Genomic DNA, 18,545 nt, shown 5'->3' on the forward strand with positions numbered 1-18,545 from the left:
ACTCCTGCTGCACTGAGGAAAATAAGACTCTGGTCTATGTTGGCAAACAAGTAAAATAGAAAAAAACATTAGCTGATTCTTTTTGTGAACCTTCCAACCAGGAAAATACTATATACCGTTCAGGAAAGTATACATTACTTTTTTGAGATGCTGAGTGGGACTCAAATGCCTCTGTGGCAGGCAGTGCCTCATGAAATGTTTGATGTTAGTCCACGAGAAAGACACAGTTAACTAGACGGACATGCATCAATCTAACATAACCTTTTTTTTTCTCATTAAAGCAGTGACCCTAAAGCAAAGCAATTTTAATGTACAGAGTATAGACACTTTTCTTTGTAGGGAAAGTACATTTGTCATTTGTCCAACTCAACTCATACATAGTAACAAAACAAGTAAACACAAAGTCTTTGTAACTCCATTTCTCCTCTGTATCTTTCCCATGTGCTCCCATCTTCACTGCTTGGGGTTTAAGATTTCCAGCTCTTCTTTTTTACTCTTTTTTCTAATAGATACTCCCAAACACTTTTTTAGGACCACATTTGCAGTAACAAATAGAGATTGAACTTTCAGCACAGGCATACAGCGCTGTGTACTTCATCACCAAGACTTACAACTTCTCTATGAGACTGTTGCAACCAGGGGGTCATATGTGATTAACTGAATTTTTCACAATACTTATACCTGTCCTACAAATGTCACAATGCTGCAATTCCACAATACTACTAAACTGATGTCGTTTTTATCCTGATATAGGTGTGAAATAATTTTGGTATCTCCTGCAGTTATATACATTAAGCATGACAACAGTGCTATACCATGTCATCCACTACTAGTCCCAGTGCTGTGTGGAGATTATGAAGTACTGTTGACCACATTTACTAAGTGGGGAATCATTGGCTGCACCAGCCCATTATGTTTAAAATATAGTTTCCTTCTCTATTCAGCTTTTTTCTTATATAGCATCAATGGATTTTACAAGAGAACATGGCCCCAGTTACAGTGCTGCTAACCCAAAAACTCACTGCAGTTTTTCATTTTTTTTGCTAATTCAATAGGCTTCATCATAAGAAAAAATAATATTGGTGACTCTGTAAAATAATTCCTAAAGCTTTTCTAAAATTGAAGTAACATCATAGAAAAGTCTGTAAGCATTTTGCCACTGACTCCAATGAAATTAGGATTTAATCCTAGAAAGTGTCTATCTGGACTGAAAAAAGCACATCTTTCAATTGCCATCACCATTATCCAAAGAGGCAACAGAGGAACAAAGCTGATCCCAGTAATGAATGCTCCATCCCTGAGATCACAGTGAAAAGGGCACCAATATAGCTGCTCTCAGAGAAACTAAAAGTAAACTGGACTGGAAGTCAGATCCGGTTTTTTTTCTTGGCATTTTTTAAAGACCAGCTCCAGAAATGTTACTTGCATTTTATTTACTACTTATAGTGCAACAGCAATGAAACCTAACATTACAGGGAGTGTGTGTTCCCACTAGAAAATGTCTTCAACAGTTCATAAAAACCTGGCCATTTATCAGCACTGCAGGAGATCTTTATTACCTCCCTACAGCATATGCTCTCCTATGATGTAGTTATTGATTTAACAAGTAAACTTCGTGGTGAGCTTTTATCTTGGAATTAGCAGCAAGATTGAAATAGAGCCCTTATTATTGTAATAACACAGAGATGTGAGATTCTCGCATATTCCAGAGGCCGTATCATCACCTTAACAAGCATCCTATTAGGGCTGTCTGGCTGCCACATCAAAACGTGGGCTGTGAGAACTTTAACAATCATATCATACTCACCCCTGGCAACTTTCACAACCTTTTTGTTTTTCTTCCTACAGGTTTGGACATCAGGCAAGCTCAGGTTATTGTGCTGTCATCGGGTACCAAATGTATAAATGGGGAATACATTAACGACCAAGGGCTTGCGGTCAATGACTGCCATGCAGAAATTTTGGCAAGAAGGGCATTTGTTCACTTCCTCTACTCACAGCTGGAGCTGCACTTAAGGTAACTGAATTCTGTTGTTTTTTGGGGACTGTTATATGGCCTTCAGAGGCACAGATCGATCTGTCCTCCAGACAATTGAACTATTTGTTTCTATATGTCATTGTTTCTGAGTCTTTAGGTGATGAAGGACCAATACACTGCACAGAAAAATAAATGACACTTAGATAGTCTAAAGTGTTGGGTCATGAGCTCCTTAACTTCAGCTGATTTTCTTTCAGTAGCGATTAGACATGACTCATAAAGTACGGCTTTGTGAAGCCTGATGATTCTGTACAAATCTTTATGTGCAGACTTATTAGCATCATTCACTGGCCAGAGACTGGAAGGGGGTCATTTTGCTCACTGCAGCCATTTCCCCATCTTCCTTGCTGCTTCTGAAAGATCTCAAGGAAGTGATTTATTGATCATTAATACCTTCATTGACTCACTAGAGAACTGATGAGTGTTAACAGCACAGTAAACTTTGTGCCAAAGTGTAAGATGCTATCACTCACTCCTTCTTTATGATGTCTTAAAATGTTATAGCATGTAGAACCATTACAGTGGAATTATTGATACTCTCTTCAGCCAAATCCACCTGGCAACCATTTAAATGGTTAATAGGTCATACACAGCCTAGAAGACGGTAATAAGTGGGGTACTGCAGAAGTCTGTGTTGGTACCTCGCTGATCATGTCTACCAAAAATCTGTAAAAGGTCATGTAGTGCTTGTTTTTAAGCTTTGTAGAGGACACTAAAATGTGCAGGGGACCAGCCAATATTCTTGAGGGCTGATCTGTCATCCAGGCAAACTGGAGGACTGGACCAGTAGGAACTTTGCATTTGTCCTTGTTGAGTTTTCTGTCAAATTCTCACACCAAGGAGGAAAGAATGACCTGCAACAATACAGGCTGGGGAGCAGCTCTGCTGAAAAGAGACAGGGTTCATAGAAAGATGGATGTCAAAGAGTAGTGTGCCTGGCAGAAGAGAAGGTCAACAGGATCCCTGGAAGTATGAAGAGTCAGACAAGGGATGTGATCCTCCCCCACTAATCAGCACTCATTAGACTACATCTACAATACTATGTGCAGTTTTGGGTCACCCAGTAAAGGAAAGACATCAACCATCTTACATGGGCTCAGCGAGGGCTGTCCAGATGCTCAGGACCCAGAGCACTTGGGCTACATGGAAGGGCTGATGGATCTGGACCTGTTCAGCCTGGAGGTGGGATGGCAGACCCAGCAGAACATATGTCAGCAACACAACAGAGCTGACATCTTTACCGAGGTGTGCAGTGGGGAGGTGACAGACAAGAGGCACACACTAAAACAAGAGAAGCTCAGTCTGAGTATGAGGATTAATTTTCCTCATGGGAATAGGCAAACAGTGGGACAGGTCAATCAGCAGGACTGTGCAACCTCCCTCCTGTCTTGGACATTTTCAAAACCCGAGTGGATAAAGCCTTGAGCAACCTGTCAAACTATTTTGAGAAGGAGGTTGGGCTAGAGGCCTAAGGTCCTTACCAGCCTGAATTATCCTCTGATCCTATGGAAGCTGAGCAGAAGTGAAGCTGAGGTGGCAGTTATTATATGGAAGGAACCAGGGAATGAAAGAAGAGAGGAAAGAAAGCAAACAAAAAAACCCCTTCTCTATAGGTCATTCTTCTTCCCTCCATTCTTGTGTGCAAATTCATGTGACTTTTTCTGAAGGCCATTAACCTCAGTGCAAAAACTTCCTTTGACTCCAGAAGGTTTTGCATCAGGTCACAGACACACGGATTAATCTAAACAGGATTTTGTGTTCTTGTAAGCACTTGTGATACTATTGCACTGAAGCAACAATAATAGGAATAATGGTTATTTTCACTTCAGGCTGGAGTGGAAGGCAAGAGAGTATATTGAGTACATGAATTTGGCTAACAAAGAGGGACAAGAGCATTGAAGGGTTTAATCAAAAATAATATTTTCTCTATTTCTGAATTGCTTTTTAGTTTACATTAAATTATTATGTTTTCAGCAGTGTAGCAGCCCTAGTACTTGCTTTGTGCTATGGTCTCTTGGGAAACAAGTGCTAACATTGTATCTTAAACTTGTATTGATCCATGTCCTTAACGTGTTCAGTCATATTATTATTTTATTTGGATCAATGTTAACAGTCTTTTGTTAAGAGAATCCTCGGTGCAGCAAAAGCTCTGTTCACAATAACTTCAAATCACTCTCTGTTGAGCCAAGACCAGGCACCACCGCTGCCCTGACCAGCACACACAATAAAAATCTCAACCAAAATTGTCAAGGCTAAGCACCTTTGAAAGACAGAGCTGGAGATACTGTCAAATCAGATTTTGCTTCCTTAAAGTCCATGGGGAAGCAAAACTGTGTGTTATGATATACTCTATGATTCTGTGATTCAATTCTAATATTTATTGCTACATGCCATCATTGGGAGCTTCATCATATGACGAGAAAATGGCGTATTTCAAAATTAAATAAAAAAATGCATTTTCTGCATATTGAAGTCACATTTACCCCTTTTTCTCTAGAAAAAGACATCTTCTATTGCCAGAGAAAACACCTGGTGCTCCTGTATAGCTAAAAGAACAGGCTTTTTAGGACAAACATGTTAGCTCAGCTCCACTGGGACTCCCTGCACACCACTTCAGGCTTGGAGGAAACATAAATATGGCTTCAGCATTGTAATGCATTTGCAATAACCTAGCCCAAATAAAAGTCCTCTCCCAGGCCAGGAACCTGTTGTACAAAGTCATATATGAACTGAGATAAAAAAGATGGTTCCCTAACCCAAACAGATAATGAAAGTATTGTTCTTGACCCAAGAGCTTGAATTTTCCACCACTCACTATGAAACAGGCAAGTTTGTTCTGTGGAGATTATTTCCTATTTTCCACACAACTACCTCCCACTAAGCCTACCTACTTTAACTGGTCTCTGCAGCTGGATTTCAAACTTCAGGAACTTCCAGTGCAAGAGTTATTTTTCTATATTATGCTGTCTTTGAAAAGGATCCTCTTTTCCAGAATTTACAAATACTACCATTGATCTCATTGAAAGCAAAACACCTACTTGTCTGAGTGTAACATGAAGGCTTTTAAGAGCAGTGACAAGCAGGTTGGAGAAAGAAAGAGCCAAGATATAAAACTAATGACCAGGAGACACAGATTCACTGAATTAAATTTACTTCATGGCAGTCAAATGTGACCCTGATCCTCAAGGATCCTTTTATCACCAGTGGGGAGAAATTGGCATCTGTGAGGTGGGACTATCGTGTATCTATACTACATAAGTATCTGTTGTGGGTGAGATTAATTGCCATGTACTGGGGCAATTTTTTTTCCATTTCTATAAAGAGAGAATAAGGCAACATCTTCACATATTTAAGCTGCAGAACAATTCCATTTACAAGCCAAAGTTTCAGCAATATATAAATTATTTTTTCCCCTTCTCTCCTTATTGCTAAATGTTAGAGGTGTGGCTTTCCTGACTTTTTTGGGGAAAGAGTTCCAGAATGGGAACTTTATCCTCTCTAAGAAGCAAGAGCAACAAATACTTCAAAAGGAAATTTTCTGTCAACAATTCATTGTCTAAAGCTTGAGTTAAATAAAAGCTAAAAGCACGACTAAAACCTGACAGCTTCTAACCTGTCTGATTAAAACTCTTAGCCCTCCCGGATTTCATTTTTATGACAACCATAATCCTCCAGTTCTCAAGATTTTCACGAAAGAGATGAGAAGTAAGACGTAAATTTTCTGATGTACAAAAGAAGGACAAGAAAGACCTTTTGAGAAGTTTTTTTCTAAAAATCACCATCAAAAAGCACACAAATACCACAGTCCAATTCTCTTGCAATGATGGTAGGAAAATTCACATTGATCTCAGTGGCATTATTTATACCAACTGGCCAATAGGGAAGAAAAGAAAATCCAACTCTTATTTTTTAAAGAAAAATAAAATTAATGGACTATTCTTAAAATAAATCAGCACCACAGTAAGCTTGCTGCTGCAGTGGCCCTGCAGGTGCTAGAGAGATGATTTTACCAGAAAGTAAACTGTTCCAGCAAGTCAGACGCAAACCACTATTTATTTTATAAATAAAAAGCAAAGAATAGTCTTAATCCAGTACAGTTCAGGGTTTTTTTCCCAGGAAAACCAGCTGCTTGTTATACATCTACTATTTCTTCATGAACACAGCTCCTTCCTTTTAAATCCGCTGTTAGTTTCTCTAGGATGATGTGTCATAGTATGTAGTACCAGAAACTTCCCATACATACATTTACATGCTAAAAACAGACCCTCTGCTTCTTAGACTTTGTTTCACCAAAATGCTTTTTGTATATTAAACCATAAGTATGTGCTTAAGTATCTTCTTGAAGTCAGCTCAAAACATAGATGTGTTATGCTAAATAATGGACTTTAGCAGAAGATTAGAATTTCACACATTCTTAAATGTTCCTCTTGAAGCAGCCTCAAATCCCAACTCTCCCACAGGAATTCGTAACAGGCAAAGGTTTAGGGACAAATTCTCCTCTTTTAGTAACTGCCAGCATGCAAAAATGACACTTTAATGCCACCCTCTGAATGAGTGGAATCTGTGGGCTCGCTGTGGGCTTCTTTCTCCCTTGGTTTGTGCAGGTGTGTATGGCTGTGAGAAAGGCATTGCAAAGAACAGCTACTGCAAAGTCATCTGCCCCCTCACAGCTCAAAACATCTATCCCAGAGGGAAGGCAAAAGTGTACCGGTGCTGGAGTAGAAGTCACTTTGCAGAAGCACATCTCATGCTTCACCTGGACAATTTTCACAAGATCCCTGAGTCCCCCTGGGCTTTGAAATACCCTGAACATCCCATCCACAAGAATCTTTGCTAAACCATGGTAGATGGTTTGCAACACAAACTTTTACAACAGCACTCTCAGAGTTTTGTTATTAAACCTATTCAGCCACAGTGCAGGAATGAATCTCATGTTTGAGTTCAGCTCCCAGAAAACCATCCCGAAGGCAGGTCAGGACCGTATGTGATACAAAGAATCTCAGCCTCCTGGAGGAAAGAGTCCTCCAGCCCTGCCATCTATTTTTAGAGCAGCTGTCTATCACCCAACCTGTCAGCCACAGTGGCCGCAGACCCTTCTTGGTACTCAGGGAGAGGTAAGAGAGCAAGGTTAATCAGTGAAAAACAATAACCAGTGAAAACAGGATGGAAGCTGATCACTAAAGTCCTGAAATCCAGCCCAAAGCATGACTGCTCCAACCTTACATAGCAACTGTCTCTAAGTAATGCAAGCTGCGCCCCCCCCATCCCCCCCCCATTCTGCTGAGGTTTAACATAATAGTAGCAGGCATTTGGACGGCACAGCTTTGTATTCTCCTAGCTGATTTTGCGGTGAATTATTTAAAACTACCTACAATTGCTCCAAACTCCAAGCAGCAGGACTTATGGATATCTTATTCTTGTATTCTTAGGCTTGTATCAGGGCATTCATATAATTAGTGCAGTTGGGAAATTCCACCACAGCCAACGGAAAATGAAGGAGCTGCATGTGGTGGCCCCAGCTCAGCAGCCAGTGTTGCTCCCTGTCCCTGACAGGCGAGCTAATGTGCCTGTAAATTCCTCCTGACAGCAAACGCATCCTGGCATCAAAAAATGACAAAACACCCAAACCATGGAAGAGTGACAGCCAAACAGTTTCAATAGCACAGAGGCTGCACTGGGAGAAAACAGGCAGAGGCAGCTTGGATTAAAGCCAAGGACTTGCTCAAAGGCTGAGTAGAAAGCACCCATTTGCACTAACAGGAGGCAGAGACACCAGCAGAAATCGCCTTGGTTAATGGGCTGTCCTATAGTGAATTAAACGGGTAGGATTCCCGCTTATTAACAGCATCCCAAGGATACCATTACCTGCAGGTGCTGTTCTGTTCAGAGATATTCCTACCAAAAGACCCTTGCATTTCTGAGGGAAGGACCAGGCCATCAGACAGAAAGGAGTCTCATCATAATTTCACTAATCACATTTTCACCTTCAGAATTGCAATCATGACCATCACCCAAATGTACATATTAGAGGCAGCTGCCTGTCAGAGAAATCACCCATATCTTCCCAAATGTAACCCATCGGAGGACCTGCACAGTGGCAAAGCCTTAATGCTCTGCTATTGCTGCAAACGGCAGGACTGGGAGGGTTTGGCCTCCCGGGCAGCTGTTGCTGATGGAATATGTGCACTGCGTCCCCATCTAGCTGCTGAACCACTGCGAAGATAAAAGCTTCAGCTTAATAAGTATCTCTTTCAACTCAGCTGAGAAAAGCTCACTCAAGTTTTGTCCTCGCTTCTCGGGATGGTTTTTGATTTCCAAAAATGCAGAGAGACCAAGGGGACACAGCTGGCCTAGGTGGAGCACTTGTAGGTGGCTCTGGTAGAATGGGGGAAAAGAGCAACACCTGGGGAGCAGGGAGGGCTGGCAGCGGTCATAAAATCTGGGTGCTTCATCAGGGGCCCTTTTTGGTGGAACATATAAACTCATATCTTGGCTGTGGTGACTGATGTTAATGGTATCTAAACGTGCCTCAGCATTGTGATGAGCAGAGCTGATGTGTTCACATGAGAGCCTAAGAGAACTTTTTCTCTTTTTATGCACCAGAACCACTTTAAAATCAATATGTTTATGCATCCCACACATGTGAGGAAGGAGAGTTACCCTTCAAAAATCCATGTTTTATCATTCAAATGTTTTCTAGGTAAGCTAGCCAAAAGCACTTTGGCAGTTTTGACCCCCTTTACACATTCCTTCACTTGGAGAAGCTTATCGTTTTCCTCTTGTTGTCACTAGGCAAAATATATGATGCCAGGTGCTAATAAAAACAAACAAACAAGCAGAGGGAGAAAAGGAGAGAGAGAGAGCACAGAAATGTTTCTGATTTGGCATGTAACAAATGACCTGGAACCTCTTTTGTGATCATAGCAAACGGCGAGAAGACTGGGAGCGATCAATCTTCGTGCGATTAAAAGAAGGAGGCTACAGGCTGCGGGAGAACATCCTGTTCCATCTGTACGTGAGCACTTCACCCTGCGGAGATGCGCGCCTCAACTCCCCCTACGAAATCACAACCGACTGTAAGGAAAAAGCATCTTCCCTCTGCTTTTGGTGTGGGCTTTGTCTTTTTTTTTTTTTTTTTAAGATCAGTCTTTCTTTCTTTGTTTGTTGGCAGAAAGCGTTTTGCTGGAGAGCAAAAACACTACTACGAGTTGCGGGGAGGGGGTGTGAGTGTCTGTAGAACACACCCCATCTGCTGGGGCAACCAGGGTGTGCAGGGAAAATCAGAGCTGGGCAAGGCAGTGGGAGACTGCTCTGCACTCCTGAGGCTCAGTGGTTCTGCTAGGGAATACATCCCCAACAGCCTGCATTTCCTGCTAGGAGGTGCAACCCTAACAGTAAATAAATGCCTTCCTGTGATGAAAGAAATCCTTGAAGCCATGGCCATAGGCTGGGCTAGAGGATCGAGACTCTAGTTGGAGATGCATAGACTCTTCTCAGGGTTCACACAGTATGTGTGGTTTGAAGGGCTGCATCTACAATAAACCAGTGCTGTCCAGGCTGCAGCTGCTGGAGTAGAGTAATGAGATGGTATAATATGATAAGATGTGTTGTGATATGATATGATGTGATACAGCACATCTGTAGTGTTGATTGATGGTCAGACTCTCTCCAAATACTACCTGCACTTGCAGCGAATAATGTAAAAACCCTTATGGAAAGGATCCTTCCCAGGCCATCTTGCCTGTCAAATCAACTGCACAGTCACTGCATGGCAGATGGGCTAGCTGGAGTCCACCAGGTCAGCTTTGGAGTCCCTAGACCCATACCTATGGCATTTAAGCAAAAACACTTTTTTTCAGGGAATTTCACCTCTAGAGGTGATCCTGCAAATGAGGCAAATAAAACAGGTCTTGAGCCAGTGTGTGCCACCAACAGACCTGCAGGGCTTGTTGTCCATGAAGACACATCCCATCTCCACCACATGACCCGGCACTCTCACCTCATCACTCCCCCACACACGCATGTCCCTGTCATTGCCCTGCCGTAGCAGAGGCATGTCCTTGTTGCATTCTCACTGCACCAGCTTTGCCCCTGCCTAGCCACAGGGAATGCCCTCAACAAGGGACAGGGGACTCCAGGGATCTGTGGCTTTTTTATCACACATCTGTCACCCCATGATCAAATACACAAGGTGAAATGTACACTCTTATCTCTGCCCTTAGGTATTGCTTCTCATACATGCATTTTACAGTGCTGCAAAACCCACAGTGCTGGATGCCAAATGAACACATGAGAAATAGTCCTTGCCCTGACTACCTTGAATGTGAAGCAGGCAAGAGAGAAGAAAAGATGGAGGAGGAAGCACAGGCATGGGAATGTAAAATTAGACAGAAGAATAGATGGAGGAGGAAGCACAGGCATGGGAATGTAAAATTAATCATCCAAGGTCACACAACGACCTCACCTCCTCACAGGCAAATCCATCAGATGGTGGTTTCACTCCTTTCTGAATTCGTATTTGTATAAGTTATTTATTAAGGATTAGGTATTATTCTGCCCAGACTGGAATCTTTTTTTCATATGTGAAACATGGGGCAAGAAAGCAGAACTCGCCTATTCAGGAAGGAAATGCATTTCCTTGCCTAACATGATTTCTACATTCTGTCAGCAGGGTTTATAAAATGAAGAAAAGCAACTAAATGCCTAAAAGGCAAAAACCACATTGACAAATTCCTGATGAGGTAACTAAATGAGAAGACATAGCAACATCTTAAAAACAAAATTAAAAATAAAAAAGGGTGTGATTATGAATATCAAAAACCAATAGTGATTTTTGGCTTCCCACTTTATGGGTGTATCAAGAGATATCTAAAAAAGCTTTTTGTTTGGTTAAAGGCCCTCATGTTTTCCAGAAGGCAGGTTTCCTAGGATGCTCTTTTCTTGACATCACAAGTGGAAGCACCAAAATCTGTACTTATTTTTAAAATGTGGTCCATTCTCAAGAACCTTTAAACAGCCTTTGTCAAAGGCTGTCCAGGCTCGATTCTGCTCGTCCATGCGTGACAAAGCAGGTGCTTTGGGCAGCTGACAGCCAGTGTTGGCCATTGATAGGCAGCAGAACCCAGCCCTGCAGGTGAACCCTGCTTGACTCATGGATTGTTTCAAAGAGCACATAAATCTCCCAGCTAATGAGGGAATGCATCTTTAGATAACAATATATACAAGAAGCTGTGTTTAAAAATACATACTCACCCCATACTTGACACACACAGTAAGCACTAAACTTGTAGATAATCACAAAAATACTTTTTTTGTTGGTTATTACACCAACTATTGTCCTGATGCAGAAGCTGAGGCAGAAAGGGCTGTGTGGCTTAGCCAAGGTTACACGGTGATTCAGTAGTGTTACATCAGGTTCGTAATTCACTCTTTTAAACAGATCCCTCTACCTTTGTCCAGTGCTCTTAAAATAATTTACCACTGTGTAGAAAGCCATCCTGCCAAAAGCTGTCCTTCAGTGAGATAAGCATTTCGTTTTAGTTCACATTATCCCAGAGACATCTGGGAAGATAAGTATTTTATAATGTTTATCATTCAGATCTTTTCTTTTTTTTTTTTCTAAAGAAATAACCTTTCTTTCATCCAGTAATGACAAGAAACTCCAGATGAATGCTGTTTCATTTCTTAAACAACAAAGAAGCTTCTCCTAGAGCTAGCACAGCCATCAAACGTTACTGATTATTCTCTAAAGATGCATTAACATTTAAAAACAGTGTCTCGCCATGTGGTTTCTGGTTTTGAGAAGGAATATGATAAGCCTTTATCAATATAAGAAGTGAGTAAAATCCACTTCTCAAATCTCCTTCCAAAAATTTCCTATTATCCACCGTGTCTTTCCAGCACCCTCAGGGAGGCCTCACATTTCCTTCTTATGAGCTTTGTTCTGGTAAGGGAGAGGTAAGCTAGCATGCATTTGAAACCCAGTTTACTTCTTACCAGATAGAGGAGGGTACAAAGTTAGTGGCATGTGTAAAGTCTGCCCTTCCCATGGTTCATGTGAACAGCTGCAATGCAGAAGAGAGGTCCAGGGAGCCCACACCATGCCAGGTTCATGCAGGAAGATAGGAGATTAGGAACAAAGAGGTTAAATCTCACTTTGGTTTGCAGAGATGGCCTTCTTGGATCTGTCAGTAAGATGACTCGTTTGTTAATACCTCCTGAGGCAGCTCTAAAAGAGAGGCAAAATCCAATTGGAACAGGGCTGCTATGAGCATGGAGGGGTTTTATATCTCTTTTTTGGTGCCTGCAAGTCAGGAGGTTGGAAAAAGTTACAGGGGGAACCAAGTGAAGTCAAAGCTTTGAAAGAATACACAATTTGAAAGAGTAGGGGAGGAGGTTGAGAGGAGAGGGGCAGGAGCTGGCTGGTGAGAGCAGGAGAGGAGACCAGTCAGGGTCGGTGGTGTTGCGGGAATAGGAGGCTGGGAAATGCCAGAGGAGTTTCAGACAGTTGTGAGAGTTTTTACAGGTTTGTTCTGGCTCATTCTCTCCAGTCAGTCTCCTTCCCAAGAATTTTTTCAGCATTTTCCAAGGTCAACCTCAAGGTCGTAGCACAGCTATATGGCAAAAAGGCAGCATGTTCACAGTGTTCTCACACACTCAGCTTCTGCCCCTGCTTCAGTTAAGTGCTGCAGGACAGAAAGCCTGGCACATCTCCCTTTCTGGTACCTTCTCCCTTTGTGTACATCTGAGCCAGGTGTTCCTGGATTTCTGACTTCTTCCAAGGACAGTATCATGGCACCAAGTTAACACGGGTTTCCTGAAGGTTCTAAGGGGGCTGATGTTTCCCATTAAAGCATACATGCTCCAGCTCATGAGGTGGAGCCCTGGGGGCAGCTAGCCCTGTAGTATTTGTTGCATATTTTACACTTTCTCCTGAATCTAGGTCAAGCCACAGAATAATCAAGGCCTTGATTTGCTAAAGCACCTTCCTAGCTAATTTAGTGGTTCTTGACTCACTGGCTTTTTTTAAGCCTCTTGAAAAGCAAAATGAATTGCTTGAAAAACTGAGCTAAAAAACCCTCTGCTTCCCCACTCCTCCTTCTCTGGCAGGATTTTACCTCATTGTCCATCTTTTTTCTAGAGATGCACTCTCTCTTTTTCACTACATGAATTGCCAAAGAGACAAACAGAGTCTGCCCCAGGGCTTGTCTCAGTTCTTCTCCCCTGGGCTGCTTTTCTATCTCTTGCTAACATGCTGTATTGCCTTGTACCATTGACTCCTTGATAGCCCAGCTCCTGTTTTATCCCACACTCCCTTTAGGTCTGAAACACACCATTGCATCTGCTCCACATGGGGTCTTCCTCCTGCTTGTCTATTAACCTACAGCTGTGCTGAAGCTCTCATGCACACACATTTGACAGAGCTCTCATCTAAGCAGGATCCACTTGCAACCACGTGAGCCAGATCATTGCCTTAGTAGGTGATGTGATGAGATGTGCACTGCGGTTTTCAGAGAGTTGGGAAGCTGAAGAGTACCCAGGAAAACAAGTTTGTGCTCTCTATTTCAAGTGTGCTTTCACTGTGCAAACCTGTGCTTTCCCTGCTTGCGACCCGGCTGCTGGATTTTCTATTCCATTCTCAGAAAACATGCTCTCTGTTAACCCCCAAATCCAGGGCTGCCTTGAAGGGTTACCCTGCTCACACCAGTAAGTCAGCACTCTGTGTTCAGATGGGGCTGACCCAGAATTGCATCACTGTATGATCCTCAGATCAGATAGCCTGAGCAGACTGGATGGACAGGGCCAGATTCAAACTGAGGCCATCTAAGCAGCCTGTCCATCTCCAAGAGATGGACACAAATGATCTCCCACAACTGTCAGGAGACTGTCAACCCCAGAGCCCAGAATTCCGGGTCCTGTAGGCAGCTATCAGGATGGAAATACAATGAGGATATTTATGGCAGCAACTGAGCTAGTATTACTCCCAAAACCATTGGGTTTGTTGAAAATCTCTGGATTTGCAAGGGAAAGAAATCTTTGCCTTCCTTTTGTCAGTCCCATATTTTGTTTAAATGGACAAATTATGTTCTCATGAGTAGATAGTAAAGGGGAAAAGCATTTCAAGAAGAACCATCTAGTTAACTTAGGGAGCTGAAAAGAAATTAGATATATGTAACTGCAAAAAAAATCAGGTTCTAACAGATTGATATACTTCCCTGTTGCAAAAATCAAGGGTAACCATAGGTCATCCCTTGGACTTGGACACTATTATTTTTTTCCATTGTACGAATGCTCCTGGGTATCACATCTCTCTGTCACAGCTGTTGGCCTGCTGCAGCTTGGGAAACCATCTTGGAAATTCGTAGCTATTCACTGCATGGAGCACCTTCCTCCCAGGCTGTAAAGTTGATTTTATGCTGATGAATGGCCCGTCTGTGGAACCGGGATGAAGGTGCATTATTTTCCTATTTTTCATATGACTGAGCAGAACAATACCTTGGGGGATCTCAGAACAAAATTATCACAGAGAGCCATGCCCAGAAGTAACACGAAATTAAAAAAAAATGCATGCAACACTGTAGGCTGTAGTGCTGAATACTGCCTCGGGAGAAATAATCCTAGTGCTGGATGAATTATTGCGGTCAGCCCAGATTGCTTTGTCATGTAAAGGATGCTGCAGAAATTGCAGATACAGCATGAGGCTGTTGGATTACTTCAGGGGCTAGGGAATTGGTTTTAAAGAAAGTGGAAGGAAATTGTCCTTTCACTTCATCAAGGCTGGACTGGGATGTATACAAAAGGTTTGGGTTCAGGTATAAACCCTTTGTCAGACTCCTTTAAGACCAAGATCTGTGTTAGCAATGGCCCCTTCCTGCTTGTGCTGCTGACACAGCCTCAATTTTCCTAAGTAAATAGAAGGGAATGAAACTATATTCTACAGTTAACTACAAGCTGGTCTGTCAAGAGACTGTGTCCCTTTTCAGGACTGTTAGCAGGCATTGGTTTTATATGTAATTGCTCTGTTTTCTAACTCAATCCTCCCAGGCTGCTGAAATGCTCTTTCAGTGTGACTGCTTTCACTCAAGTTAACTTGGTAGGGAAAGAATGGTCACAGGACAGTAGTCTCTGGTGAATTCATTTCACCACTTACACACATCATCACATCGTGGCTGGGAGCAGAGGTGAAGTGAGCTCCTGCGAGGATGGGCAAAGAGGACAGCAGAGCCCAGTCTGGATGTAGTGGTCCTCTGTCCCCCAAGCACTGCGGGTCTGAGCAATGGTTGGATTTAGCTCAGGGCTTCCCAGGTGTGGAGGTGGTACTGCATGTAGCCAAGCTCAAAGATTTCTTCCCAGCATCTAAAATAAGTCCACACTGGGACTGCGGGGGAGCCGCCTTCTTCTGGGGAAGGTGGACAAAGGGATCTCAGGAGAAGGAAGTGTGGCTGAGAGGGATCAGTGGGACTCTGGAACAGGAGGGCCACAACAACGATGGAAAAGTTTGAGGGAAGGTGGGTCTGTGATGTTCAGCTATGATAAGGAAGTGGGCGAGAGACAGCAACATAAAGCCTGTGTGGGGACTCTTCAAGATGAGTGGAGCCCCTCTGCTTCTTCCAATGCACAACACCCACACAGGACCTGCAGGCACTGGTTTGAGCCATCTCCAGCACTGCAAGAAGCTTTTCCTCCCCCAGCATCTCCTACTCACTCTCTGCTCATCGAGGGCTGCAGAGAAGATAGAGAATGGAAAAGGGTGGAAAGATTCATGTCAGGGGTACTAGAATGAATAGAGGTGGTGACTGGGCCAAGCTCTTGGCTGTGAACCCTGCAGCCCTTCTGATGCCCCCTGAGGGGAAAGCTGCAGAAGCAGCAGCTGTTGCATCTCAGTGCTCAGATGTACTCATTGCTCAGAGTAGCAGTGCCAGAGGGTCTGGAAAACCCATCAGTTTGGATAATCCAGAGGAGAGGTCCGAGGCCCTACATGGCCTACCCTGATAAACCTTTTGCCAGTCACTAGGGTCAGCTCCAGCCCCTAAACCTGACAGAGAGACCAGCAGTCTCCAGGCTTAGGAGAGCTATGAAAGCACTTACAGTTTTATTTGTTGGTATTCCAGGCTAGAGCCTGGAATACACCTCAGAAAGAGGCTCTCATTTTGCTACATTAGAAGTCCTGAAGCTTTCAGTGCCAATTAATCAACCTGTGAAAGTTGCTCTTGCTTTATATTCCATTATTAATCTCCACTAGGTTGGGTAGTTAGGTTTTTAGTGGAGTTTTGCTAAAACTGACTAGTAAATAACCACTTCATGGACAATTTTCAGGTCTCAAAATACTGACTGGCTGGAAAGAAATCAAAACCTCTCAGGTAAATTTTTTTTAAAAAAATAATTGTGTGAAATTGGGATCTCATCTTTCATGTCTCCTGGTCATCAGCACAGTAACAAGGGGTAGAAAAACCCTATTTCATTTCTTCTCATGCCTAGTTCAGGGTGAGCTTTTTCATTCAAGGCCACTTAGAATCAAATAAAAACTTGAATCTGTGTCTCCCAAGTCGTGGATCAGTGAATTCCCTATCAGCTGAGCTAGACAGCTCCCTTTCTTCAGTCTCTGTTATAAAACTTTGTCAGAACTGACATATCATGAGAAAACCCTTTGCCTTTGACAATGCATTGAAAATGTCCCAAATCCTTCTGCTTGTGATATTCTTGGATGATTTTGCTTTATTTGGGTTTTGTTGTTTCATGGGGAGTTTTAAAGTAGAAAATAAGATTTTTAGAAGTATATGTCAGTGTAGGAAAAGAGAAAGAATATGCTGAAAAGTATGGATTGCTCAGAGCCAGCACTGGCCACATCTTAGAAAAGCTTTCATGTAAAGCAAAATGTGTTTGCTAGGATTCAGAAAAACAGGTTTCCACAGCTATAATCAGATCCTAATTTTAACAGAATGCTTGAATCGCCAAAGGGCATTGCACTGTATTTATTGATTCTGCTTTGTTATGGGTTTTGCAGCTTTGTAAAACACTGCATTTGGATGCAATGTGCAGATGTGATAAAAAGGCTACATTAATCAGCAAAAGACCATGCCTGAGAAGTTTTCAGAATAATAAGAGAATATTTCACTAAGAAACTCTCTTTGTCCCTGAATTTGTCCAGGACAAGGAATAGTCGTGTCTGAGGTTCTCCAAGGTCCTCTGCAATAGGGACAAAGAGACAACATGCTCCTGGATATGGCTTCCTCCTTTCCACCCCCAACATCCCATAGCCTGCTACAGATATGCACCTACTGAAGGCACATATTTTGTGTGGAAAATATCAAACCAGAGTGCAGAAAAATCTCTGTAGGCAAAAACTACACCCACTCGGATCTAATTTAGTCTAATTTACCCTTCCACTCAGCTGGAATCACAGGTAAAATTCATGAGCTGAGTTTTATAAAGGTTTTCAGGCAACTCCAGGTCCAGTTAAGATCTCTGTGAGACTTCTGGAAGTCCCTAGACTCCTGGGGAATTTCTCAGATTCTTAGGAAAAAAATTTGAAGACATCTGCATAAAAGCATCAAACAATTTAATTCTAACTAGGACTCTGCTAGCTACCTTCTCTAGTCAGCCTTGAGCAACTCACCTCATCCTGGTAATTTCTGTTTCCATCCTTTTAAAATGGGAATAAAAGGTATCCAGCTATCACAGCTCTGAGAATGGGTAATTAATGCTCAGAGTAGAATATTGAAATGGAAAGTACTATATATTCTAAGCACTATTATAACATTATTCAGAATAATTTAGTAACTATAATCTATAGATTTTTAAGCCCAACAGGGACCATTTCCTGATGAACTAGGTTTAATTTCTTCAGCCAGACACCATAGGACTCTACAGCTCCTCCAGAAGCTGAACTAGAATATATCATCAGATGCAACTAGATGCATCAGGAACCACAGCCTCTCTAGACTCATACCAACCATATGGTGGCTGAAAATTATTGACAGATTGAAGTTGTTTCTGTCTCATGGTGTTCATTTTCTGGTTTCATATTTCATTGACTTCTTTCACAACTTTTTTCTTAAATCACTCTTGAAGATTTCAATTTCACAACAACAACAAAATCCCAAAGCCACATGAATAACAGCATGTTTTGTTGATAAAAGAAAGAGGGTTATGATGAATAACACATTCTCTTTATGTTTGTGTAAACTTTTTGATTAAAACATGGCAGGGGAGAGAATTGTCACCAAATGGGCAACTCCAGTGATCTTGATACATTTTTCACACAAAGTATTTTTAAAAGATAAAGCCTAACTTTAAGAGAAAACATTTTTCATTAACAAAAAAAAAATACAGCAATGCATAGCTTAGGACACAGGTGAACAACTGGTCCCCTGTGGCCTCCAACTGATGCAGGATGTCTCTCTCCACATGGAGCCTCCAGCCACTGCCCTGGCTTTGATTAGCTGCTGACCTGGGAACCAGCAGCATCTCTCTACTCTGTCAAAGATGAGCTGGTCATTTGTGGAGA

General features: G+C 42.3%; 1 protein-coding gene across 1 annotated transcript in view; it reads left to right on the forward strand.

The window, feature by feature from the left end:
* ADARB2 (adenosine deaminase RNA specific B2 (inactive)) overlaps window positions 1–18,545 on the forward strand; it is a 109,269-nt gene that overhangs the window by 63,030 nt on the left and 27,694 nt on the right. The window contains exons 4-5 of the mRNA XM_051812899.1: window positions 1,849–2,017; window positions 8,963–9,114. Coding sequence (XP_051668859.1) covers window positions 1,849–2,017; window positions 8,963–9,114 — 321 coding nt within the window. The remainder of the gene's footprint in view (window positions 1–1,848; window positions 2,018–8,962; window positions 9,115–18,545) is intronic.

Source organism: Manacus candei, unplaced genomic scaffold (genome assembly GCF_025592945.1).
Source record: "Manacus candei isolate 608988 ecotype Guabito, Panama unplaced genomic scaffold, ASM2559294v1 h1tg000089l, whole genome shotgun sequence".
In the NCBI taxonomy this organism is placed as follows: domain Eukaryota; kingdom Metazoa; phylum Chordata; class Aves; order Passeriformes; family Pipridae; genus Manacus; species Manacus candei.